A 26,476-nucleotide genomic window follows, 5' to 3' on the forward strand; every position below is an offset into this window, starting at 1 on the left:
GATGAAAGAGGTAACAGCAAGAATATATTACTTAGGGGAATGTGGTAGAGCTACATAGAAGAAATCTGAGATGGTCCAACATGAAACAGAAATTAGAACAACTAGGATACAAGAGACTAAACCAGTGCTTTAAGATTGTCAGTGGAGTGCTCTCCATTGACATGGTAACAGGAATAAGAATTGGTGTGTGTGCATTCTCAAGGGACATGAAACCAGGTTAATCCAATGCGTAAGGCTTGGGGATATTCTGCAGTTATTTACAGTAAATGTGTGAACAAACTCAGGTTATATTGTTATTTCCCCATCCTGCCTAGAAAGGTCCAGGAAAGCAGTAACTTACAAAGAGTAATGTACATTGATATGAACAGTTAGTAATTATAAATAAGAACACATATTCAGAGGAAGTTCTACACGTCCAAATTCGGTCACTTGTTCATTGCATAACAACCAAAAAATATAAATGTATCTTTTGTAATTGACAACATCTAAATCTGGAGAACCACTATTTCCTGAATGTAAAATGAGGTTGTGTGGCCTTACTCCAGATTTTCATGATTTTCTTTGGAGTATTTGCCCAAATGAGAAGGCCAGTCACCATATTAGGCCATGGACACACCAATCATTGATTGTTAAGGGGCATTTCGTAAAGGTAATCATATTCCAACTTTGTTTCATAAGTAGCACCAAAACTGCTACTAATCAGGTAAGCTGTCACTGTTACCTTAAGCAGTATAATCAAAATCCATTCAGTAATCATATGAAAAGAAAAAGTAAAATGACTAGTACAGTGTGGATCATGGAAAGTAGTTATACAATATTTTCACTCCCACAAGGGACCATGTAACATCCCAGCTCCCGAAACTGTGCTAACATAGGATGTTTTATTGAATACCTGTTTAGGAACCTGATCAGCTGATGGCTTCAACAAATGCTCTATTATTTTAACAATAAATTCTGCGAGAGATGCAGTTACTCTTTGGAATGTAGTTGCTCTTTGGAGAGCTTCTGTAGGACCTTCGGACATTTGGTTTGTGATTGTTTGCTGACAAATCTGCATCATGGTCTTAGCATACATTGGGAGATGTTTTTACCGATGATTGAAGTAGAGCTATCGGTGGTAGTGATTGTGTATGTATGAGGTTTGCTTGCTTGTGTGAATGTGTGTGTGTTTTCTTTACTTAATAAGGCTTTGGCTGAAAGTTATAACATGTAACTGTCTTTTTGTTGCACCTGTCTGCAATTCAATGGGACATTTTATGACTTTACAGTGAGTAGCAATCTACTGGTTTCCTAATATTTCCAAACTAATAGTTTTGAAATTTGGGATAGTTTCTTGTAGTTTCATATGTTTTTAGTGATAAGACTAACAATTTTGTGTTCTTAAGATAAGTAGTGGTCAGCCATTGTGTCTCATAATTCGATATACCAGGCATATCAGATCATTTTCTTAAAAATTGGTGATGACAGTCTTCATAAGAATTTATTTCTCTATTATTTTCAATACAATACGCACAGTTTTATATATGCTTTACCAGATTTTTTACTTGTATATAAAAATAGGCTTAACTTGGTTGAAGAACTGCAGTACATTTCGGAAGAATCACTTTAATTGTACATGTTGGTGATTTCTCATCACCTTGAAAGATTTTGTCATTTAATTCAGGCTTTGCTTCTCTGTCCCAAGAGTCAATAATTAACAGAAACCATTCTTCACCCACGTAAGACATCAAACACTAGCTGAGAAAGTCAGTATCCAGTTCTGTCATTAGCTTTCCAGATTTGGAAGATGTTACTACATTGCTTTTAAAATTTTGCTCATATTCTTTTACTGTTTTTTGAACTCGGTGACCGAAGTTACCGATTGACTCTTGTAAAGAAATGAACACTTGAAACAGATTGTTTCCAGACATAGTGAGAACATAATGAGCGGTATATGTATAAGTGTCACTTTATTCATGTCATGTCTTTTGATAAAAATAATTTTTCTTCCTTTGACAGTCAGATCCTGTTGTACACTGGCTGATACTGACAATCTGATAGAAAAAACAACTGAACTTGAAGTATTTTGTCAGAGGATTGTAAAAAATAGAGAGCAAAATGAATTTTTAAATAACCTGCAATAAATACCTGGCTAATGAGTGTTGATAACAAAATCTTTGTTGAAATCCAGTATCAATTTTAATGTCTGGGTTCAAAAAGTGTCAGCAGCTGCAATGGTTTCTTCGATCATCGCTGTCTTTTTTCTTGAAACAAATCTTTTCACTCTTTGCTGACGAATTCTGTGCTTATTTTTGAATCTATGAACCCACCTGTCCAAAGCTTAAAATTCAAAATCTGTAAACTGTTGTGCTGCTGCTGAAGCCCACTGTTGTAAATTCTGTGTAATCACTTGTTGATAATTCTGTCGGGCTTCAACAAAACAATCGTATGTTCAGGAACTGATTCCCTCCTTTTTTATTTTTTATTCCCATTAGGATAAATAATCCTTCTTCCTTAACCAGCACAAGATATTGTCATTGAAGATTACATTGGAATCAAATTATTTGCAGCAAGCAAGCTTTCATAATAAACAACAGCATCTTTCAAAATCACCTTTGACACTTCGCTGTATAATGAAAGTGCAGCTTCTGGTATTTTTGTGATGTCTTCATTGACAGACATTTTTAATTCACTGTATTGTAAAAATTTCAATAATATTTCCCAGTACAGAACACCCCAGTCTCTGCGAAAATCAGGAATTAATGGCACTTTAGCAGGTAAGGCTCACTGTTCGATTAGTTCCGTGTGGGTGTTGACACTTCCTGACCGTTTACTGTTTGTATAAACAATAAGCCAACATCTTTACTCTTCTGCCCCCTCTCCCCCATGGGACCAAACTGCTGAGGTCATTAGTCCCAATTATACTCTGCTTTTCCACAAAGACACCAATTCCTCAAATTTAATGAATATTTATAACCTTTCCGCAGCTTATAGCATCGTTCAATTTTGTAATAACATTGCAATGACAGTAATTAACACTTTAATTTATCTCCATTAAAATGCATTTGAAACTATTCAGCTTTTTAAAAAGAAACTATTGATAAGTGTAATTCACATTTTAAGTAGCCTGTGAGAGCCATTTCATACACGAAACAAAATTATTTATGATTTAACTGATAATACATTAGGTCATTAACTTTAGTTAAAAGTTGTTATAATTCTCAAAACAATTAAGAAGACAAAATAAAATCGGCTGTGTGACATTCCAGCATACTACTGACTGAGCTATTTCACCTGTATGCTGAAATGCTATTTCTGACCATAAATGAGGTTTTTTCTCGGAATATTCTGAATAGTGCAAATTATGACATCTATGTGTGGACACTCTTGAGGTATACTACCAGCCTGTGAAGTCTGAACTGAATTTCCAAGAGTGGAGGATTCCCTTGTTAGTACTGACTACAGAAATTTGTGGCTCAAGAGGGAATGCTCGACCACTGTACTACATTCTCTTTAATGCCTTATGCACAGTCAGTCTGCTAGCTGGACTGCCAGTGGCACTTTGGAACTCACAAATGATTCCTTCCATAGATTTCAGGTGCATTTCTAAATACTCGACAGCCCCTGCCCATCAATACATGAGGTCTGACTGGTCTCGGTTTAGCTGTTGTCATTTCTTTGCATTCCCCCCCCTCTTGCTCACATCTGTGACAGTGGACTACGGCAGCTTTAAAGTAGTTAAAATGTCTCTGATGGTTTTGTCAGTCATGTGATATCCCACAACTAGTTAATGTGTGAAGTGACGAATATCTCCTGACTGACACATTCTATCGTTACTGTTTTTCTACTGACAACACAACTCCTTTTATACCAGCAGGTCTGCCTCTCCTGACATTTAGTGGTCATTACATAATGGTGTCTGGATAGTGTACTTTCTTTGAAAATATAACTGAGAATGAAGCAGATGGTTCTGTTTTCTCCATTAAAAGTAGCAGCTTCCTTTTTAATTTGCTTAGATAATTTAGTTGGCATAAGCATGAGTACCATTAAGTTATTATGTTTCTATGATATGTTTGTCTTTTGTTATTGTGTACCATGGCTCCTTCCACTTCCCTGAAGGTTCTCATTATTTGTAGGGTCTATGGATGAGTGAGGCAAGAGTAGCAACACATATGAAAATCGTCAGCAACATCCTGTAATTCGGTCAAAATTTGAAAGGGAACTGAAGAACATGAAAAACAATGTGTTTTGATGAATTCAGATTAAACTAGATAAAAGCAGCTGGGATATCAGGTTTCCATTGGCTGTACAGAGTATGTCTGGTCATCTAGGATGACAAAAGCAACTGTGAAATCTGGACAAAAGCAACTATCCCATGGCCTAAGAAAGGACTTAGGAAGAACTGTGGAAATTACATTTGCCTCTCAGTGTCGTCCCATACATTGAAGATGTTAGAAAAAATACAACAGACATTAAGAAACTTCTCTTACAATGAGAACATCATGGATTCAGAGAGGGCAGAAATATTGTGTATGACATTTATGCTGCGAGAATGGAAACAGTGATGCACTACAAGTTGGGGAAGAATCTTATCGTGGTATATCGAGACAGTGTAGGCATATGGCACTGTCCCAAGACATACGATTTGGAAATTCCTGGAAGATGCCAAATTCCCTCCCTAACAAGGTGAAGACATTATACTAGCAATGTAACAACTGTGTTCATGTGACAGATGGAAGTTTTAAATTGTCTGAAACACAAAAAACAGTTCAACAAAGAAGAACTTTATTACCAACATACTCATGGATGAAATCATTCCATACCTGTGAGATGTAAGAACTATGCACTTTCCTTTTTCTCTTGCATCACAGATAACATTCCACAAGTGTCTTCTAGCAACTGGATCCATTCCAGCAGTTGGTTCATCTAAATAAACAACAGATGGATTTCCAACCATTGCAAGAGCAGTGCTGAGTTTCCGTTTGTTTCCACCACTGAAAAATAATAAATTAATAAAATATCCCACAAATGTAGACAACCTCTTAATTAAAATAATACAAAAAATATGTAATGACAAAACATACACATGACAATTCAAAAGTATGTGTATACACTTTGTGGGTGTAATGTATGCATCAAAATAAGAGTAAAATGTTAAATAAAGTTTTGTCCAAAATTGCTTTATTTCAGAGTATGAGAATCCTTGTGTGAGTATGGTTTGAGCATATCAACATTGTTTTGCAGTGGACATTTGGCGTGGTATAGTGGACAATGAGCTCCTCGGACTGCACGTTATTCCACAGTATCTGACTGGCAGAGTATGTAGACAGTCTTTGGAAGATGAACTGGGTGGTCTGCTTCATGATGTGCCAGAAACCAGTTCATGATTTATGCACGACTGTGTCCCTGCACATTTCAGTTGGGATGCATGAGAGTATCTCAATGTCGCTTATCCTGATGATTGTATTCCTCATGCAGGACCAGTTGGTGGCCCACCAGATCTTTGGATACTAACCCCCTGAGCCTTTGGGACACATCAGGGAGCACGTGTGAAGCACAACCACAGCAGAAAATTGAAAATGGCTGTGCAACTGTGCAGAATGGGATGAATGGAGCCTGTAACATTCTGAGAGCGGTCAGATGTCAAGCACATCACTGTCTTCATCTGCATGTACATCATTTCAAATATGTTCCAGGGTAAATGTACAGTACATATTTGTGTTGAATTTCAGGTCACTTTTTGTTATTTCTTTCTGAGAAGAATTACTTTTATGTTGTTTGTGTTGTTCTTACGATCCATACTCTACAGCATAACAATTTCAAACAAAACTTTTAACATTTTACATTTATTTTCATGTATACATTACACCTGCAAAGTACGTACAGTTACTTTTGAATCATCTTGTACAATAATAAAACAAAAGATTAAAATTAGTGGTACACTTTCGCAGAATTTTACAACACCCAAGAGCCTGTTAGACAACAGAATTAGAAATTACAGAGTGAACATACGTGTATCATTTACCAGATAACTGCAACCATAAATAAGCTTACAATATATGAAATGATAATTAAATGGACACCCTAGCTGCAAACAGGCGTTGATATACTTAATTGGGGACATGTTGAAAATGTATGTCCCAACTGGGACTCGAACCCAGGATCTCCTGCTTACATGGCAGACGCTCTATCATCTGAGCCACCGAGGGCACAGAGAATACTGTGCCTGCAGGAACTTATCCCTTGCATGCTCCCAGTATGGGACTTGGTAGATTAATCTGCCACGAGTAATGAGTATGATGGGCAAACATCTAGTAGGCGCCCTACGAATGTAGTGGTGTGGACATGTTAGGAATGTGGGTCTCATGGGAAGAGTGCAAGGGATAAGTTCCTGCAGGTGCACTATCCTCTGTGCTGTCGGTGGCTCAGATTATAAGAGCGTCTGCCATGTAAGCAGGAGATCCCGGGTTCGAGTCCAGGTTGGGGCACACATTTTCAACACGTCCCCAATGAAGTGTATCAATGCCTGTTTGCAGCTAGGGTGTCCATTTAATTATCATTTCATTTCTAGCAAAGCTGCATGGTCATCAACGGTAACTGTTCTTTTGGGAACAGATACTACCATCATATATACAATATATGATGTATACTGCCAATTGGTTGCATAAAGTTTATTGCAGTAAGCAGTGACCAGATTTAAATACAACTAAGGGTATCTACTTTAGAAGCAATAAAGTCACACAACTTACATGACATTACAATGAAAAGCATACATTATGAGCTGAAATTCTCAGGTCAAATGGCAGAAATCCTCCACGAAAAACAGCTTAGTATAAGAACAGACACTGAAAAAATGTAACCAATTGGCTATATAAGTCATTTACTGAAAATACGTCATTTACTATTTGATAGGCACCAAGTCATCACAGCACTATGGGGAAGATATAAACTACATAATGTTTGTCCACAATACCTTGGCAAATCTACTGGTGGAAAAAAATCAGTGCTGGTAGAAAGATATTCACTTATCTCTAAGATTGCAAATGTTAAGCTGCCCCAAACATGAAGTATTACTGTGCACACTGTTAAGGGTAATAGTGCCATGACCACAGCAAGCAGTCAATGCTGCCATCCCCTTACTGCTTTCCCCTTACTGTTCCTCTCCTGTTGCAGTCCTGATGTGGGTCAAGATGCATGTCCTGCTGTTTTCAACAGCCACTGTGTGAATTGTCTCACTTATGGTGGACAAACAGTATGTCATCAATTAGCAATAGAATAGTGTGCCATAATGATACCTCTCTCTGTCGTGGCAATTTGAAAAGCTCTGTGAACAAAGTTATGGCTGCGGCAGTGTGATTCCACGAGGGCGCTGTAAGTGAGACAGCCACGACACCGGCACTGGTGTGAGTCATTGTACAAGACCAGGTGGACGTGTCGGGCAGAATTTGGAGTACGATCGAGCAAATAACATCGGAAGGAACTGTGAAGTAGCACTGAGCAGCCACACAGGACAGATCTGACCAGATGCCCGGATAGCCGTGGTCTAGCCGGTGGCCGATAAAAAAAGTGTGCTGTCCAAACAGTGGAAGTATGGCACACCCAGCACTGTTTGTGATAGAGCAGGCTGTTTCTGGCAATTTCTGGAAAGCACAGATTGAGGCAGTGTCTTGATCTGTGTGAGTGTACTGTCATACAGCAGTCACCTCATTTTTGGTGCATGTTGTTGTATGAAAGAACAGACAGCATTTCTGGTGTGTACACAGGTTCTTATTCTGTGCAAGGGCAACTATTTACTGGATGGCTTTTAAGCCTTTTTGTAATATATTACCTTTAATTCTGAGCACTTGTATTGTGATCATTTTGGCCAGTTCTGTTGTAGTGTGTGAAGATTATCTTATAGGTCCATAACAGAGCCACTAAATTATATGTGATATGTGGGGTACAGCGCAAGGCAAATGGGAGTGTTATTCTTCCCCCGTACTTAAAAATTTCTCAACTCTCAACTATGTAAAGGAAAGTCGTGTATGTTGAGAACAGGAATATTTACTGGAAACAAAAAGGATGCGTAAACTTGTCACTATGAAAGATAACAACAGAATAAAAATATTAAAAACTAAAATCACAGAGTTCAATAGTGTGTCTTCTCAGACACAGAACAAGCACGCACATCAGCACCCCAGGCAGCAATTGCACAAACTTCTTTGATGTAACTTGGCGATCAGTTGATTCCACTGTGGAACGTGGGATCTCCGCCTTTGTCACATCAGCACCCTGCAGAGAAGCAGAACATTGTCTGCTTCCACCACCCCTGATGCCACCAAGAAATCGTGATGAAAAATGAATTTCTTATCCTCAACGGACCGATGACCGTAGCAATCTGGTCCCTTTACTCCCACAAACCAACCAACCTTATCCTCAAACCTTGTCTCACCACCATTCCCCAAATCCCTCACCATGCATACTAACCTTACATCCACAGAAAGAACCACAGTCCACCATCTAAAAACTGATCCCAATCTTATAATCCTACCTGCCGACAAAGGCTCCACCACCATAGTTTTGAGCCACAAGGATTACGTGGCAGAAGGACTCTGTCAGCTGTCAGATACTTCCCTTACAAACCATGCCACAGTGAGCCCATTCCAGCAATCCAGCACGACCTCCAGTCACTACTCAAATCCTTAGGCCCATCCCAGAACATCTCCACAGAGTCGATCTCTCTCTACTTACCCCTACCACTCCCCGCACTCCCACCTTCTACATGCTTCCCAAAGTCCATAAACCCAACCACCCAGGACGCCCCATTGTGGCCGGTTACTGGGCCCCCACTGAGAGAATCTCTGCTCTCATAGACCAACACCTTCAACCTATTACCTGGAACCTACCCACCTATATAAAAGATGGGCATTGTTTCTGCAAGAATTCCGCTTCACAATAGTCTACATTCCCGGCAAGGAGAACATTGTTGCGGACGCACTGTCACGCGCACCGGCTGGGCTTGAGAAAAGTAACACAGAAAGCAACCTCGAGAAAAATTTCAGTATTCTTTACATTCAGAAAGTCGCCTTTGGAAACTTCATCACCACATCTTTAAAGGACATGCTCAACCGACTCTCCACATTTCCTCTCCCTTTACCACACGGTGTCCTGCTCATCACTATTGATGCCTCCTCCCTGTACGCTAACATTCCTAATGCCCATGGCCTTACTGCTATTGAACACTACCTTTCCAGATGCCCTATGGATTCCAAACCAACAACCTCCTTCCTAGTCTCCATGACCAACTATATCCTCACCCACAATTATCTCTCCTTGGAAGGCATTACCTACAAACAAATCCGCAGTATGGCTATGGGCACCTGCATGGCACCATCCTATGCTAACCTATTCATGGGCCATCTAGAGGAATCCTTCCTAAAAACTCAGAATCCTAAACCCCTCACCTGGTTCAGATTCATTGATGACATCTTTGCTATTTGGATTGAAGGTGAGGACAGCTTATTCACATTCCTCCAGAACCTCAACTACTTCTCCCCCATTTGCTTCACCTGGTCCTACTCAACCCAACAAGCCACCTTCCTAGATGTTGACCTCCACCTCAGAGATGGCTACATCAGTACCTCTGTCCATATCAAACCTACTAACCACCAGCAATACCTCCACTTCACAGCTGCCACCCGTTTCATACCAAGAAGTCCCTTCTGTACAGCCTAGCCACCTGTGTTGTCGCATCTGCAGTGACGAGCAGTCCCTCTCTAAATATATTGAGGGTCTCTCTGAAGCCTTCACTGACTGTAATTATCCTCCCATCCTTGTACAAAAACAAACCTCCCGTGCCTTATCTTTCCAGTCTCCCACCACTTCCCAAAGTCCCACAGTCTGGCCACAGAGGAGCATTCCCCTCGTAACTCAGTACCATCTGGGACTGGAGCAACTGAATTACATTCTCTGCCAGGGTTTCAATTACCTCCTGTTGTGCCCTGAAATGAGAAATGTCCTACCCACTATCCTTCCCACCCCCCCTACCATGGTATTCCGCTGTCCGCCAAACCTACACAATATACTTGCCCATCCTTACACAATCCCTGCTCCCAATCTCTTACCTCATGTCTCATACCCCTGTAATAGACCTAGATGCAAGACCTGTCCCATACATCCTCCTACCACCACCTACTCCAGTCCGGTCACTAACATCACCTATCCCATCAAAGGCAGGGCTACCTGTGAAACCAGTCATGTGATCTACAAGCTAAGCTGCAACCACTGTGCTGAATTCTATGTAGGCATGACAACCAACAAGCTGTCTGTCCGCATGAATGGCCACCAACAAACTGTGGCCAAAAACAAGTGGACCACCCTGTAGCTGAACACGCTGCCAAACAAGATACCCCTCATCTCAATGACTGCTTCATAGCCTGTGCCATATGGATCCTTCCCACCAACACCAGCTTTTCTGAATTGCGCAGGTGGGAACTTCCCCTGCAATACATCTTACGTTCCCGTAACCCTCTTGGCCTCAACCTTCGTTAGTCACTGTCCTCACCCATCCAGCCCCCTCCCTGTTTTCACCACCACACACGTTAACAACTTCAGTTCCTCTTCTTCCTTTGTTGTTGTTTCCTATGTTTCCAGTATTCCCTCATTTTCTCCCCATGAAGTCTCTTCCTTTCTTCTGTCCATGTTGTTCCCAATTTTTTATTTCTTCTGCTTTGAAAGCCTTCCAAATTTAGTATTTTGTTTTTAAAACAGTTTCTTTCTGCTATTTCTGATTCTTTGATGTTGTTTCTTTCAAGATCTTTTCTTACTTCTGTAATCCATGCTATTGTTGATTTCTTCTTCCAGAAATATAGGAGTATTTGTTTTGTTAGTCTATTTCCATCCATTCAGTAGAGATGTCAAAAAAAGGTTAATCTTCATTTGGCCAATACTTCAGATATCTTCTCTATATTTTTTTAGATCTCCTCATTACTTCTTATTTTCCAACAATCTGCAGTTTTCATTGCACCCATTATTTTTCTAATAATCCTTCTTTCCAGTACCTCTAGTTTGTCCATCTTATAGCTTATCGTTAGGTATTCAGATCCATATAAACATTCTGGTCATACCACTGTGGTGTAATGTTTTAGTTTTGTTTTTCTAGATATACATTTCTTGTTGTAAATATTTTTGATCAAACCATATGCTCTTTCCATTTTGTTAATTCTTACTTCTATTGCAGATTTTTCTAGTCCATTCTGTTGTATAGTTTTCCAAGATATTTAAATTTATTTACTCGCTGCATTTTACCTATTTGTGTTTCTATGTATTTTGGTGCATTTTTTATATTTGTCATGAATTTTGTTTTTTTAGCTGAAATTTTGAGACCAGTTCTGTTTACTAATTTTTCCAGAATGTTTATTTGAGTAACTGCTTCTGAAAGTATTGCGAAATCATCTGCAAGAGCCAAGCAGTTCAGAGTTATTGGTTCAATTTTGTGATTTTTTAGCTCTGAATTCCAGATCCTTACAATTTTTTCTAGAACACAGTTAAACAGTAAAGGTGATAAACCGTCACCTTGTCTAACACCAGTTTTTATTTCAAAAGGCTGAGATACTTCTCCCATAAATTTGACTTTAGATACTGTACCTGTTAATGTTTCACGAATTATGTTTGCTAGTTTTGATATAACACTAAATTCACTAATGACCTTATCTATCATTTCTCTGCCTATACAGTCAAATGCTTTCTCGAAATGTATAAATGACACTAGTATTGGTTTGCTGGTTAACATTCTATGGTGAATTATTGACTTTAAGTTAAAAATTTGTTCTGCACAGGATCTTCGCTTTCGAAAACCATCCTGATATTCTCCTAGTTGTTTGTCTAAAGTATCTACCACTCTGTTGAGGAGAATTTTTGATATTTTGTATGCCACTGGCAGAAGTGACACTCCTCTGTAATTACTGACATTTTGTTTGTCTCCCTTTTTATGTAGCGGGTCGATTAATGTTGTTTTCCATTCAACTGGAATCTTTTCAGTTTTCCAAATGTTGTCAAAAAGCAGCTGTAGATCCTTTATGATTTTTGGTTCTGACCACTTCAATAATTCTGCTGTAATTGAGTCTTCACCACTTGCTTTATTGTTTTTGAGTGTTTCAATGGCTTCATGAATTTCTAGCTCTGTTGGCGGGACATCTTCCTCTAGATTTTGAGGTGTCACTGGAAATTCTAATTTATCTGTTGGAATGGGACAGTTTAACAACTTTTCAAAAAAAAAATTGCTAAAATTTCACAATTTTCTTTATTATTTAATCCTATTTTGCCATTTTCATCTTTGAAACAAATACTTGGTGCCTGAGATCCTTTAAGTATGTGTTTAAAGGTTTGATAAAAATTTCTAGAATTATTTTTGGTGAAATTTTCTTCTATTTCAATAAGCTGACAATTTTCAAAGTTCCTTTTGATTTTCTGGATTATTTTTGATGTTTCTTTTCTTTGTTGTCTGAATTGTTCAAAGTCTTCCTCTTTTTTCGAACATCTCCATTTTTGAGCTCTTTGTATTAGTGCTTCTTCACACTCCTCATCCCACCATGTCTTCTTTTTATTCTTGGCTAGTGCTTGTTAATGTCTCCATGTTACCTATTTGTCTGAATTCCTTCAGTGTAGTCCTGAGTTCAATTATTTCTTTGCTAAGGCATTGCCTTTTCTCTGCTGCTTGAGTTATTTGCATCTGGAGCTCACACCAATCACCTTCTTTATTTGTCTCAATTTCTTGTCTAAATTTTTCTATATTTTCTTTCGTAATATTAGCTGTAGTGGTGTTGTATCTGATCACTTTCTTGGTCACCTTTTTTGGTTTAGATTTCTTTCATTTTTATTTTTATTTTTATTTCTCTCCTTTCCGCAACTTACCTGCTCCCCCTCTGCACCTTCTCACCTACCCTCCGTCTAAACTGCAACACTTCACTGACGCCACTCCCACCATACTATCCCTCCCCCTCCCCGCCCCAGCCTCCTCCTTACCCCCACCCAGTCGCCACTTCCATCATGCACTGGCGCTGCTGCTTGCAGTGTAGTTTCAGCTCTCTGAGGCTGCAGACGTGTGTGCAAGGTGCGCTTGCGTGAGTGTGTGTGTGTGTGTGTGTGTGTGTGTGTGTGTGTGTGTGTGTGTGTGTGTGTGTGTGTGTGTGGGGGCGCGCGCGTGTGTGTGTATGTGTGTCTACTACTGACAAAGGTCTTAATGGCCGAAAGCTTTGATTGTGTGAATCTTTTTATTGTGCCTATCGCAGCTCAGCATCTCCGCTATATGGTGAGTAGCACCTTTCCTTCTCTTGTATTGGTAATCAAATCTCTGTTATTTCCACTCTTGACTAAATCTTTCAGTGTCAATTATTGACTATGCTATTTCCTTTTATGATTTGAATTTGCTATGGCTCTGTTTATTGAACTGGTTTTTACTTCTATTCCTGACTGCATGTAGTAATTCTGATGCTTGTTAATGTCTCCATGTTCCCTGTTTGTCTGAGTTCCTTCACTGAAGTCCTCAGTTCAATTATTTCTTTGCTAAGGCATTGCCTACTGTGACCTTGTTTTTTTGGTCAGGTCATTTTGGGGGAGAATGCATGGAATATATAATAATAGAAATGCATCATACTTTTCATTTGTGCTTTGTGCATGCATTATTTCGGTCAAATATTCTTTCCTGATTATTATTTTAAAAATGTTCATGTTCTGCATATTTATAATACTGACTTCTCTCTTGTCTCACTTTGCATCTGTTTTTGAGCTCCTATTTTTGTAGATGCAAACTATGAACCCACAATGATCACAGATTTCTTTTTGCAGAATTTTGCTTCACATTCACTATTCTCAATATTAGTGATAATGTTATGAATGGTGGTCTGACTCCAATCAATCATTCTTGTCGGTACATTTATTTTTATTTTCATATTACACTGTCCCACTTGCATAAAGATGTTTGTTTATTTACAGGTGAGAGGTTTCGACCACTGTCATAGTCATCATCAGACTGCTTACTCCATGGGAGTCTGCTGAAGCTGGCAAGGAGCAGGCACCGCTCTAGAAGACTTGTAACCACTGCTTTATATTCCACTATGATAACGTTTCTTTCAATTCATGTTTTGGTTTTGATTCTTTATTCATATCTATGTTGTAGTCTCCATATATTACAACATCCTTCATTTTAAACTTCTGTAACAATTTTGATAGTTTTTTCAGAAATATTGCAATGTTACCACTTGGAGACATATATACACAGAAAATTCTTAGTTCTTCACTCATTATGCCAGTAATTTCAAATTTTTTTTCAATGCATGCTGGGGGGTTTATACATTCACAGCATTCAGTATCTTATAGACTAATAATTTTCTTATTGTATGTAGCAACTCTTCCACCTTCATATTTTGAGCTACAGAAATAATTAATCAGATAATAGTTTTTTATTATTAGACTGCATTTGGTCCATACTCAATAAGGCATAATAAATCTGGTTGTGTTTAGTTCATTAGCACTTCTAGTTTTCTCTTGTGTAGGTACTGAATGTTTCAATGCAAGACTTTAATATTATTTTCCCTTTGATGACTCCTGAGTTGTTGAAAATCTGTTGTACTTATAGTTGGAGACTGGCTGTACTTATTATTGTTTATCAGTCCTCCTTCCCTTTTGTTGGCTGTGGAATAAAAAATCATTTGCAAAGTAGTGAGGAACTGCCCATACTCTCTGCAAAGTCCACATTGGTTTCCTTTCTACTAGTGAAATTTATGAAGTTGCTGCCTGTTGCTTTTTTTCTTTTTACTTTGATGTATTTCACATTCTTTTTATGTCATCGTGTGTGATGGTTCATTTATTACATTTCATGGTGCTCCAGCTGGTTCTTCTGTTGACACATTGTGATCTACCTGTTTTGAACAATGTGATGGCTCCAATACTTCAGTTAATGCTGCACCTACTTCTTCTGTTTTTGGGTCAGTGTGATTTTTGTCATTTTTGCAGTGTGATGGTCCAGTTGTGAAAGCTTTCTGGTCTTTTGATTTTGTAGGAGATTTTTCTTCTGTCCATACAGTTATTCCTGTGTTATTTTGTATTAGTGTTGTCTGCATTTAGCTTGTTATTGTAGACCGTAATTCCCTGCATAGCTTCTGTCTTCCTCCTCTGTTTATGTGCCATGTGAAGTCTTGTCTTCTTAGCAATCTGCTTACATCAAATAGTGTGATACTTGTGTGTACTGTGTTTCTGATTGCCTCATTTACAGCACTTCTGAAAGTATATGTCTTGTTCATAATTTCTACTGTGATTTGCTCTAGCAAACACTATTAGTGCACCTTCTATTCCCAGGCATTTTATTTTGTTATGAATATCAATGATAACTTTGTTAAATAGTGTACCCGGTTTAACAGAGGTCACTACAGAGAGAATGTCTCATGATACTCATTTAAAATGCGTGCACAGTTTTTGTCACTTTAATCAAATAACACGTGAATGTTAGTTACGTTCACAGCCGCTGTACTGTGGTTCTATTCATGTTTGTCCTACACTTATGTATACTGGGGTGTCTAACATGTCACAGTCATCGGAACAGTCAGCAGTATTGATGTTTTGTGTTTTCTGCTCTTGCAGTATTGGCCTACTTCTTTGGATATAAGGATGAACTGACCCACCATCTGTTGCACTTGAATAATTTAACTATTCTTTTAGAGCCTTCAAATTGTCATTACGATGTGCAGTTAGAGCATATAGTTGCAAAATTTCATCTTTCATTTGTTGTTTCACCTTGAGTATCTGCTCGTACAATTTCATTGTCTATTTGTCTAGTTATGAGTCTGAGATTTTTGTTTAACACACAGGAGCATGTAGATGATCACTGTTTGAACCCCACACTGACCACTTAATGTAACGAGTAACATGAAGAGTCATCAGCTCCTCCTATCCAATTTTAACAACACTATCCTATTTCATCAGAGAGAGAACAATAACCTGGAGATATACGACAGGTAGGAAAATACCTTTGTGCATCCAGATTCTCAACAAAACTCTGGGAATTTATTTCATGTTTAATTTGCTTAAACAAGAAGTGGAGAGAAAGGGAAAGAGTGACAGAGACATTGAAAGAAGACACTGAAAAATTCTTTTCACATACCTGTACTCCTTAATTTTCTTGTGGATGTGCTTTGATAATAAAAGCTTATCTCCCCATTCACTGATGCTGAATTTAGCATCATCATAGGTTAAACCCCTCATAAGACAAAACATCATCAGTGTTTCATATCCTGTCAGTTCCTCTAAAAGGGCATCAAACTGTGGACAGTATCCGATTTCTTGGTATACCTATTGATGGAAAATTAAATAGAAACAAAGTATTATAGTCATCCTTACTACACATCATAAACATAGTTTTTTGTGATAGTTACCTGTTTTTGTATTAGTTTGATTTTACTTAATATTTTTAAGCTGAAATACTGTTTTGAAACTCAGGACAAATTTACATGTCATTCCAAATAAACATTCCAACGTCATCATCCCTACCTCAAGTTTCCCACCCCTGCAATCATTCTCTAAACTGTGCACCCACCCCCTGCCACTTACTCACCTCCATCATAAGACAGAGCAACATGTGAAACTTTTTATGTTCTTTATAAACTAACATGTGATCACTTCAAAGTGTTTTATTTACGATCTTCCAGATCAGTCATGTGTAAATAATGAAATAAAACCTGCTAATTATAATTTGCAAAAATATGCAAGCATTTCAAAAATGTTAACTTCGTGAATGCCAATATAGCAGAAACTTCACTCACATAATGGACTGCACCTAAACAGTCTTCATAAACTATACAGGGTGGAGAAAAATCTCATACTCTTATGGTACTGATGGTTTGTCTGACCATTTAATAAAAAGTATTGCCACAGAAATCCCTGGGCCCATTTGTGATGTAATAAACAGTTCATTGAGCAATGGCTGCTTTGCTGGACTCTTCAAAATCTCAAAAGTCATCCCAGTTTTTAAAAAGGGTGACCCACATGATGTAAATAATTACCGGCCAATACCCATCCTACCAGAAGTATCATCAGAGGTAACTGAAAAAGTCCTGTACAGTCACGTGTTAGAATTTCGGTGTAAAGAAAACTTATTTTCTGGATACGAATAAGGGTTTCACAAGCACAGATCTGTTAATGATGCCCTCTTTGCTCTTTGCGACCAAATTTTTTCTTCTTTCAGTCACAGAGAATTCACCCCTGGACTGTTCATTGACCTAACTAAAAGTATTTGGTTAATCACAAGATACCACTTCAGAAATTACACACATATGGTGCCCAAGGGGTATGTAATCAATGGTTTGAGCCATACTTAATGAATAGGATGCAAGTAGTTGAAGTCTCTAGCACTAGCAAAGAAAGAACTTGCTCTAACACAGGCCTGATTGCTTGTGATGTGCCACAAGGCTCTGTTTTGGGCCGCCTTCTGCCTTTTATTAATGATCTTCTCCTGAACCTTCCTAAAACTTTTCCTGTGCTATTTGCTGATGATACAAATCTGTTGTTCAACAGCACATCAGTGCAACAAATGGGTGACCATATATCAGATACAATGAGTAGGCTGCTGCCCTGGCTCCACAGAAATAAACTGTTGCTGAATGCAAATAAAACAGCCCACATGCTCTTGAATCCATAAAAAACAAACCTACTCAAACGACCACAACAGTAATACAAGGCCATGAAATCGATCAAGTAGAAGCAATGAAATTTTTGGGAATCTGGGAAGATAACAGTTTGAAGTGGGACGTGCACAGAGATAAAGTACTGAATAAGCTGAGCAGCCTATGTTATGCATTTAGTATTCTCAGCAAACATGCAATATAGATACATTAAAAACAATGCACATTGGCCTAGTTGATTCCATTTTAACATATGGCATCCCCTTCAGGGAAAGGCTATTAGAAATAATGAAGCAAGAACATCTTAGATCATCAGCAAGGCCAATTTTCAAAGACTTGAAAATTTTACCAGTACCCTATATTTATATAATGGAAACAGTCTTATTTGCTAAAAAAATGCACCTCTTCACATAAATGGGGGCAGACATGTGCACAACACAAGAATAAATTTGAATGTTCATCTGCTGTCCCCGAGTCTAAGTAGGTGACAAGCTGGCTTCCTATGACGATAAGGAATAGTGAAGGGCTCTCACTCAGGGAAAAAGTAAAAGAACTACTTGTCACACACTCCTTTTACTCTATTTTTCGCAAATTTGCACTAGCTCCTTCCCAATAAAATAAGAACACAAGATCACTAACTGTCAAATAACACATTAAATTTATTTTTACCTAGTCTTAATCTTGTTTTATACACTGAAATAAATTGACTGTAAGTTAGTTGTGCTAGGACTGCATAGAAATAAGCCTATACATTTGTACTTATTGTAGTTTCTTAATTCCCACCATGTATTGTAAGCCCATATATACTACTGTTAGTTCACATTCTTAGAATTCCCCTATGTATATTTAGCTTTTCGACAATTTTTATGCCATAATACATCTAAGCTTATGCATCTGAAAATATTTAACTTTAATACTGTTTCATTATGTTCTATAAAAAATGAAACAATCACCACACAGTTACTGTAAACTATGTCATACATCTTTGTACAATGTACAAGCATTGCCCAGAAAGCACCACCTCTTCCCCCCCCCCCCCCCCTCCCCCCAGCTGAAAACAATACTACGAAAGCGAAATGTTACCATTGTATTATTTGAAGTCTCCCGAGTGAGCGTGCCATGTTTCTGTCACTTCCGCCAGACAACGTAGCTGCAGGACAGTTTCAAAATGGCGTTGTAAGTTATGTACATTACAAGAAATGTGGCATTGAATTTCTCACTGCAGATGCAAAACTGTGTGGAATATTCACAAACACTTGTGCAAAGTCTACGGAGCATCTACTGTTGATAGAGGTACAGTTAGTCGCTAGGCATGGAGGGTGAGGTCATCAGAAGGCGGTTTGGTGGAGCTCCACAGTTGGGGAGACCATCCACGGCTGTCACACCTGACATGTTGCAGCGAGCTGATGTCATTCATGAGGACAGATGCATTACAACTTGGCAGTTGGTGCTGCATTTGTCAATCAGCAAAGGAAGTGTGGATGCAATTATCTGCACTCTTGGATATTCAAAAGTGTGTGCAAGATGGGTCCCACAATGTCTCACGGTGGATCACAAATCGCAGCGAAAAAACATTTGTCTTGATTTTTTGCAATGTTTTGAAGCTGAGTAATAGGCCTCCTTGTCCCAGATTGTGACAGGTGATGAGACCTATGCTAACCAAACCAAAACGACAGTCAATGGAATGGTCGCATTCCCACTCCCACAGAAGAAAAAATTCAAAGCAACTGCTTCCACCAGTAAGATCATGACTACCGTGATCTGGGACTGTGAAGGTGTGAGTCTCATTGATGTGATGCCACGGGGTGGTACCATTAATTCAGAAACATATTTTGACACATTAACAAAAATGGTGACTTCGATGCCACAGCAACACAGGAGATGTTTTGCTGCGACACGATAATGCTCGTCCCCACACAAGTCCAAGGACTGCTGAACACATTGCAAAACAGGGTTGAACAGTGTTGCCCCACCCATCCTACAGCCCTGACCTAGCCCCTTGGACATGCACTTGTTTGGGCCATTAAAGGATGCCATTTTTGGGCGATATTATGGGAACGACGAGGAGGTGATTCATACAGTGAAACACTGGCTCCACCACTAGGTCAAGGATTGGTACTGACAGGGCATACACGTCCTTGTTTTGCACTCGAGGAAGGCCATAGAAGGGGATGGAGGAAACATGGAAAAACAAGGTGTGTAGATAAAACACCATTCTTTCGTGTGTGCGATTATTATGTTCAATAAAGAATTGTTGATGAATGTGGTGCATTACTTTCTGGGCAGCCCTCATACAAAACAAGATGCCAGGGACCATAAATAAATAAATAATCAACTACTGTACCTTCTTCATATTTGATTTAATGCTTAACCCAATGACATAAGCATCACCATATGAGATTTTTTCATCTCCTGTTAACATTTTGAATGTTGTTGATTTTCCTGCACCATTCACTCCTAGGAGACCAAAACATTCACCTTTTCTTGCACAAACAGATATTCCATCAACTGCCAGAAATTTGCCATAATATTTTGTCAAGTCTCTGGAAAAAAAGATGGAAGGGGTCAGTAACTGAATAAGAGATTCTGCAGTTTTTAAACAAAGAACTAATAATGAAATACGAAAATATATGGGGAGTGAAAATATTCAAACACATGCATTCAATTTATTGGACCTCGTATATTGCAGTAGTAGCTGAAAATGTTCACTTATTGTCTATAGATTTGCAAAAACAAGCAATTCTTTTAAGAGCAAATACCAAAGTACATCAATCACCATTTTCTTGTCTTGGTTAATACAAATGTAACTATTAATATACAGCATCAGTTATGGGAGAGGGTGGGGGGACTTACACCTGTGTCAAGTTTACACAATAAATAACATTTAATAGGGTTTAATATATAAATCCTATATTTTAATATCATGTTCATCTTACAATGCTCACAGAGTTTCCCTTATGGGAATGGGATCAGTAATCGGGATACAGAAAACTTAATTCCCATATATGCCATAGCTCGAATATATTTACACTTGATACTGCGTCCATACAGTACGAAGAATAACAAAGAACTGATTAAAGTAAAGTTAAGATGGAGGATCAACAGAGCACCTAGCCTTCACAGATATTAAGTTTTGTGGTTGATATGAACTATTGATGCCACACAGCCCCCCCCTCCCCCTTGCAGTACGGAGTACTACGGATGTCCAAGGGTGAGGGCGTGTGGGCATGGATATCGGTGGAAATCGTGCTTGTAGGCAGGCACACCACACGTACTTCCATCTCGAACGAGGTGGGTCGTGCAGGTGGAGCGGCGAGAGGCAGGTCCCCTTCGTAGTCAGTCACCCACCACGGCTGGATGAAACGGTGGCCAGCTGGGGGGTAAGCGGGTGGAGCGGTTGACGACGTGGTGGAGGTGTGTGTGGCCCTTAAGTGCATAGAGCCATCCATAGAAATGAAAGCACGCAGAGATGCTCGGTCACACTCACGCAGGAGTGTGAGGTTTTGTGCAATGTTGACATGTAAGGGACTGTCCTATGGCGGATCCTCGGTATCTGTCAAAAGAATGAGCACTCGGCTGTCGAACGTCACTATAGAAACGTTGTTCACTCAGTGCTGCGGCACATTGCAGGATAAACTGATAGTAGGTGTGTGTGTCTCTGACGTTGGAGGTGAGGGCACAAAATCCACGCAAAGTGAAACAGGGGGCGAGGTCGGAAAACTAGTGAACGGTGGCGAACAGTCTTCGGCGGAAGCGCTGTGCGGTGAGTTTGATGGGAGCTTGCCTTCGTTCTCGATCAAGGATGGATCGTCTGCAGAGTCCGACTGTGGCAGTGTGAGACCATCAGGGTCGACAAAAGCCAGTTTCAGGCGATGCAGAGAAACTGTCTGTGTGTGGTCTTTAATCACGATATCAAAAGTCGTGTCCTCCCGCCGCAGGACCTGGTAGGGGCCAAGATAAGGACGTTGAAGAGGCTGTCCTCAGGTGGGTTGCAGAACGCTTCTGCCAGTGGTTTGTGATCACTGAGGATGACAGCACGAGCATTTAAGCATCTATAATTGCCCACAGTCGAAAACATCCATCGTGTTTGGGGGCAAGGTGGATTAGTGAAGACCAGTTGCCGTCTGAAGGTTGCAGAACACCTGCTGCCAAAAGTTCATTAATCTGCTGCCGGGCCGCACGCAGCTTGATAGGGTTGAGGCGTCAGTCCTTAAGCCTAATAGGAGGGATGGCAGTGGTAACTATCTTGTATGTCATTCCATCAGTGACGGAAGAAACTGAGAACTGCACATAAGATTGGTTAACGTCCTGGCGCCGAGTCTTTGGATAAGTAGGACGTGGCAAGGCTAGCCGTTAGCACGAGTGGGGAAAAGTAGTACGAAAGTCATACGTCTCTTACGAGAGCACGGCATGTGCTTGTGTGGAGGGGGTGGGGGCGTGCACAGTGCTGAGAGAAAGGGAACGGCCGGCGACTGTCCGCTGTTAATCTTGCACTGGACAACCGGCACGGACGAGAGCAGCGCTGGCGTCGCAGGTGGGGCCACAATGGCCACTGGGTCATGTAGCCGGTGAGTGAGAGAGGGGGAATGTTTATCAACACGCATGATAGCTGTTCGAGAGGTGGGTGTTGTCACAACGCACGCGCCACTGTCATTAGCAGCACTGTTTGAAACACACGGCACTGGATGATGCGAGTGTAATGGGGAGGGGGGCTTTGAACATCCCACGCAAGTAAAGTTCATGGACTAACCTGGTGAGAGTTTGAGCTAGGCTCGACTGAGCTATCTCGTTTAGGTGGCAGCGCAGTGGACTGCAGTTGCAGAAGTGAGGTATGAGCCACAACGAGCTCGCTGTAAGTGGATGCGATGCAGTGTTTCAATTTCTCGTTGTCCTGGTGGAGTTGTGTCGCCGAGTTGTATTCAGACAGTAGGTCGGTAACACAGGTCACAATGTTGCCCACGAGGGCGGAGCACTCGCATAGGATATTGTATGTTGCGGTGGAAACGGAGCGTTGGACATAGGTGCGGGTGCATGATGTGTGAGTGTTTGTAGGATGGTGATGCACTGAACCCTGTATCACATTCAGAGATAGTTCGTAATGGGACAAAAAATCCATTCCGAGGATCGGTTCATCGATGTCGACAATGCAGAATGTCCACGGAAAACATAGAGAAGGAGATGGGGTCATCATAACCTTTACTGAGCCTGAGGTAGGTAATGTCAATGCATTGACAGCTCGTAGAAGTGACTTCATCTGTGAAGAAGCAAGTGGAGCCATCGAAGTAGGTATGATCGACATGTCAGCACCAGTGTCCTGACGCAATGTCAGTCACATAGAGACAACGACTTGCCCAGGTGGACAAATGAATCGAGTGTAGTGTAAGAGGACGCCTGTTAGGTTCCCCACAGCACTCGGCATCCCTTAGTTCCTGCGGTCGGTGTTTGGGTGTTGGCATGGCAACCTGCACTTCTTGGCGTCGTCGCCGAACACTTTGTGGTACCTGCAGAAAGGTTGAGCAGGGTGAGGAGGAGGTGGAGGTGGAGACTGTGACAGCAGGGGCGGTTTATCCTCGTTGATTTGTTCCAGTAAATAGACCAGTACATAAGGTGCGTGGGCGATCCTGGAGTGCTCAGATAGCAGCGAGAGTGAGCTGACACTCTCAGGAGAAGCAGACGAGGTGACGGCGGAGCGAGCCCTGCCTCTGCCGGCCGAAGGTCGGTATGTGAGGGTGGCTGTGCCGATGAACGATGTGGAATGAACCGGCTGATGCTGCTGCAGCAGTGAATGCAACTGGTCAGCGATGTGTAGGCACAAGTCGATGGACTCGAACGAGTGTGGTAACAGATGGATCTGTAGATCAGTAGGTCGTTTGGCAGACCAGACAGCCCATAGCGTGGTGTCAGGCACGGTATGCTCGTTCACGAGCAATCGAACAGCGTCAGAGTTGTGAGGGGGTGCGTTCCCCCAGGTGCTCCTCGTAGAGAATCTTGAATATTAACTCTTGTGGCAAGCAGGCAAGTCGTTCCATTACAGTCTTCTTTGCAAACTGGTATTTTGGTGCAGGCAGCGGCGAAAGGAGCAGGTTACAAATAAAATCTGAGTGGTCGTGGAGGTGTGTGACGAGGCAGAGAAACTTTGAGTTGTCGTCAGAAACATGATGTAACTCAAACAGATGCTTGACGAGCGTGAACCGTGATGCCGGGTTGTCCTCTTATAAGGGCAGGCGGCCAGGAGGGGGTGACGACGGCAGCTTCTGTGTCTCTGGGGGTAGCGGTTGAACTGAGGTTTAGTCAAAGGCCGGTGCGGTAGGCCAAAATTTAAACCAGCCGAGTGAATCCGTAGTAGCGGCAGCTGGTATAGTTGACTGTGTGTCACAAAAACACAGTGCGGCAGGCACGGAAATGGGTGGATGGACAGCACATGAGGGGGAGGGGGCCTGGAAACTGGACTGTGAGTGACGAGTGGTGGATGGAAACGACCCACTTCTGGAACAGGGCGAGAGACCGGCACAACAGACAGAGGCGGTGCTGTGGGAGCGACAGGCAGTTGAGCGACCGGAAACGTGGAGCCCCGCAAGTGGGGCTGGGTGGGAGTTGAGAATGCAACCCGCGTGGAAACTATCCAATGCAGAACATGCCTGTAGTGCATGTGACAGGCCACTGAGGTGAGGTAAGGGGTCTGTGTTATGAGAAACACTGAATTGTGCATGTAAATTAGACACAACTGGAACACTACGTGCGCGGAATGGATCCGGTGTGATTTGTAGTAATGGTGGCGTTGCACACGGCCCGACAGTAACTGATGTAGCATGCCACTGGTGGCTAAACACGTGTTCGAATGGGGGTCACTTTGTTCTTGAAACACTCGATTTGAAGATGCACAATTCAAAATATTGTTCAGTTCAGTTTACATTTCACTGTCGGATGGGCATAATCCGGTGACGCAAAGCCTGAGTACATTGTTTGCTCTAACAGTGTAGTTGTCGACCGTTGCAAAATAAGGAGGTTAGCACATGGCATCGGTTGAGAACGCAGATCACTGTGCGTAAATGATGAATACACCATTGGCAAAGAAACGGCGAAACTCGGTGAGTGAAGTTGTGCTTCCACATCTTCGAACCAGGCATTGTTTGGCATGGCAATTGCATACTGCATATAACCTGTTGCATAAACACCGGTGCAGAAGATGCAAAACATGAATGAACTGCAGGGTCACCACTATGTGAATGGGAAGTATAACAAAGAACTAAATAAAGTAAAGTTGAGATGGAGGCTCGACAGAGCACTTAGAGTTCACAGATATTAAGTTTCATGGTCGATACGAACTATCGACGCCACACCCTCAATAGAAAATTGTTCCAGTTAATTAGTGTTAGAAACATTATTCCATGTTCTTAGTGCTGAATTTATTAATGAAGCAGATGTTCTCATAATGCTCTCTTTTTCATTCATGCATTATAACTTTAATCTTAATCTATGGAACATGAAGTATGCACAAATAAATCAGAGCAAGAAGTTGGTTGAAACTGGTTTGCCAACATGTGAGCCTGATGTGTACGTGATGTGTGAGACAAGTAACTGTTACAAACTAGTTTGTTTAACGACTGTTCATGACATTTACTAGTTACAAAAGTTTACTGCATATATAATTTTCACATTAGATGCAACAATGTATCACTGATGTAAACATCGAGCAATTTTATGAACAACATATCTCTTAGCTCTCTATGTAAATATATACACTGATAACATGTAAAATGTTTGTAGATGGATAAACTCTATTCCTATTTTGTTATGGATGCAAACAAAAACTGAAGAGATAACGAGAATATGTTCCTCTCAGAGAGGATAACCAAGGTGGCCATTAAGATTAATATTCTGACCTAATTGAGAGGTCACCATGAATAATATTACATTGAGGAAACATATTACAGCAGTTCCAGCTTTAACCTAATGCATAAATGTGGAATGTGATAATCACATTACCTGTGCTCATCTTGGCCCCAAATTTCAATAATGAAAATATTTGGCTGCACCACCGCAGAAAACATTTATCTCTAGCGTAGATACCACACTCTTGGTTAGGTTATTCATTTATTATTTTATCTATGTGTGCAAGAGAGAGCCTTGTAGAGAAATTTTCAGGAAATATAAAATACTTACCACTGCTCTCTGTACTTGCAGGCAATCATATTTAATAATTGAATGTAATAAACAGCAAAGTACATAAATATAATACATAAATACAATACACAGGTAAGGGAAAACATTCAGAATTACAAATTAGAGAAAGGTTGCAGACCACAGTCCACACGCGCTAGGAACCATTTTTTTTTTACAACAGACTGCTATCTGATCTTAAGGCAGCTAATTTAAATGCCCTAAAGAACACACTCAAGTGTTTATTAATAGTGAAATGCACTTATTCAATAGAAGATTTCAAACTGTAGTGTTCCTTGTAAAACTGTTAATGTATATGCCATAAGTTTGTTTTTGTAACCAAAGAACTGATAAATTATGATCTTCACACCTTAAGGTAGCTAATTTAAGTGTCCTACAGAATAAACTGTAGTGTTTATTAACAGTGAAATGCAGTTATTCATTAGAAGATTTGAAATTGAACTTCACTTTTATGACAATGTATGCATTTATCTTTCATTGGCAAGAGAAGTAAATGTACTGATGTATAATCACGTACCTCAATGCACATGCGAACTAAATCTATGGCAATGTCTGAAACCTGTCTGTTATAAGGACAGCAAATCAATGAATAAAATAAACTGATTTTGCTTTCATTCAATATCTTCATAATGAGAAGGAATGTAGTTAGGTAGGGAATGCACATA

General features: G+C 40.3%; 1 protein-coding gene and 1 non-coding gene across 2 annotated transcripts in view; both read right to left on the bottom strand.

Annotated features, from left to right (window-relative positions):
* Nucleotides 1-26,476, bottom strand: part of LOC124776164 (phospholipid-transporting ATPase ABCA3) — a 544,268-nt gene that overhangs the window by 47,271 nt on the left and 470,521 nt on the right. The window contains exons 22-24 of the mRNA XM_047251005.1: nt 19,975-20,173; nt 16,115-16,302; nt 4,803-4,973 (exon numbers count right to left, since the gene is read on the bottom strand). Of these exons, the coding sequence (XP_047106961.1) occupies nt 4,803-4,973; nt 16,115-16,302; nt 19,975-20,173 (558 nt within the window). The remainder of the gene's footprint in view (nt 1-4,802; nt 4,974-16,114; nt 16,303-19,974; nt 20,174-26,476) is intronic.
* Nucleotides 6,116-6,189, bottom strand: Trnat-ugu. Its single transcript has one exon. It is a non-coding gene; the product is annotated as a tRNA-Thr (tRNA).

The sequence above is a fragment of the Schistocerca piceifrons genome, chromosome 2 (assembly GCF_021461385.2).
Source record: "Schistocerca piceifrons isolate TAMUIC-IGC-003096 chromosome 2, iqSchPice1.1, whole genome shotgun sequence".
Taxonomy (NCBI): domain Eukaryota; kingdom Metazoa; phylum Arthropoda; class Insecta; order Orthoptera; family Acrididae; genus Schistocerca; species Schistocerca piceifrons.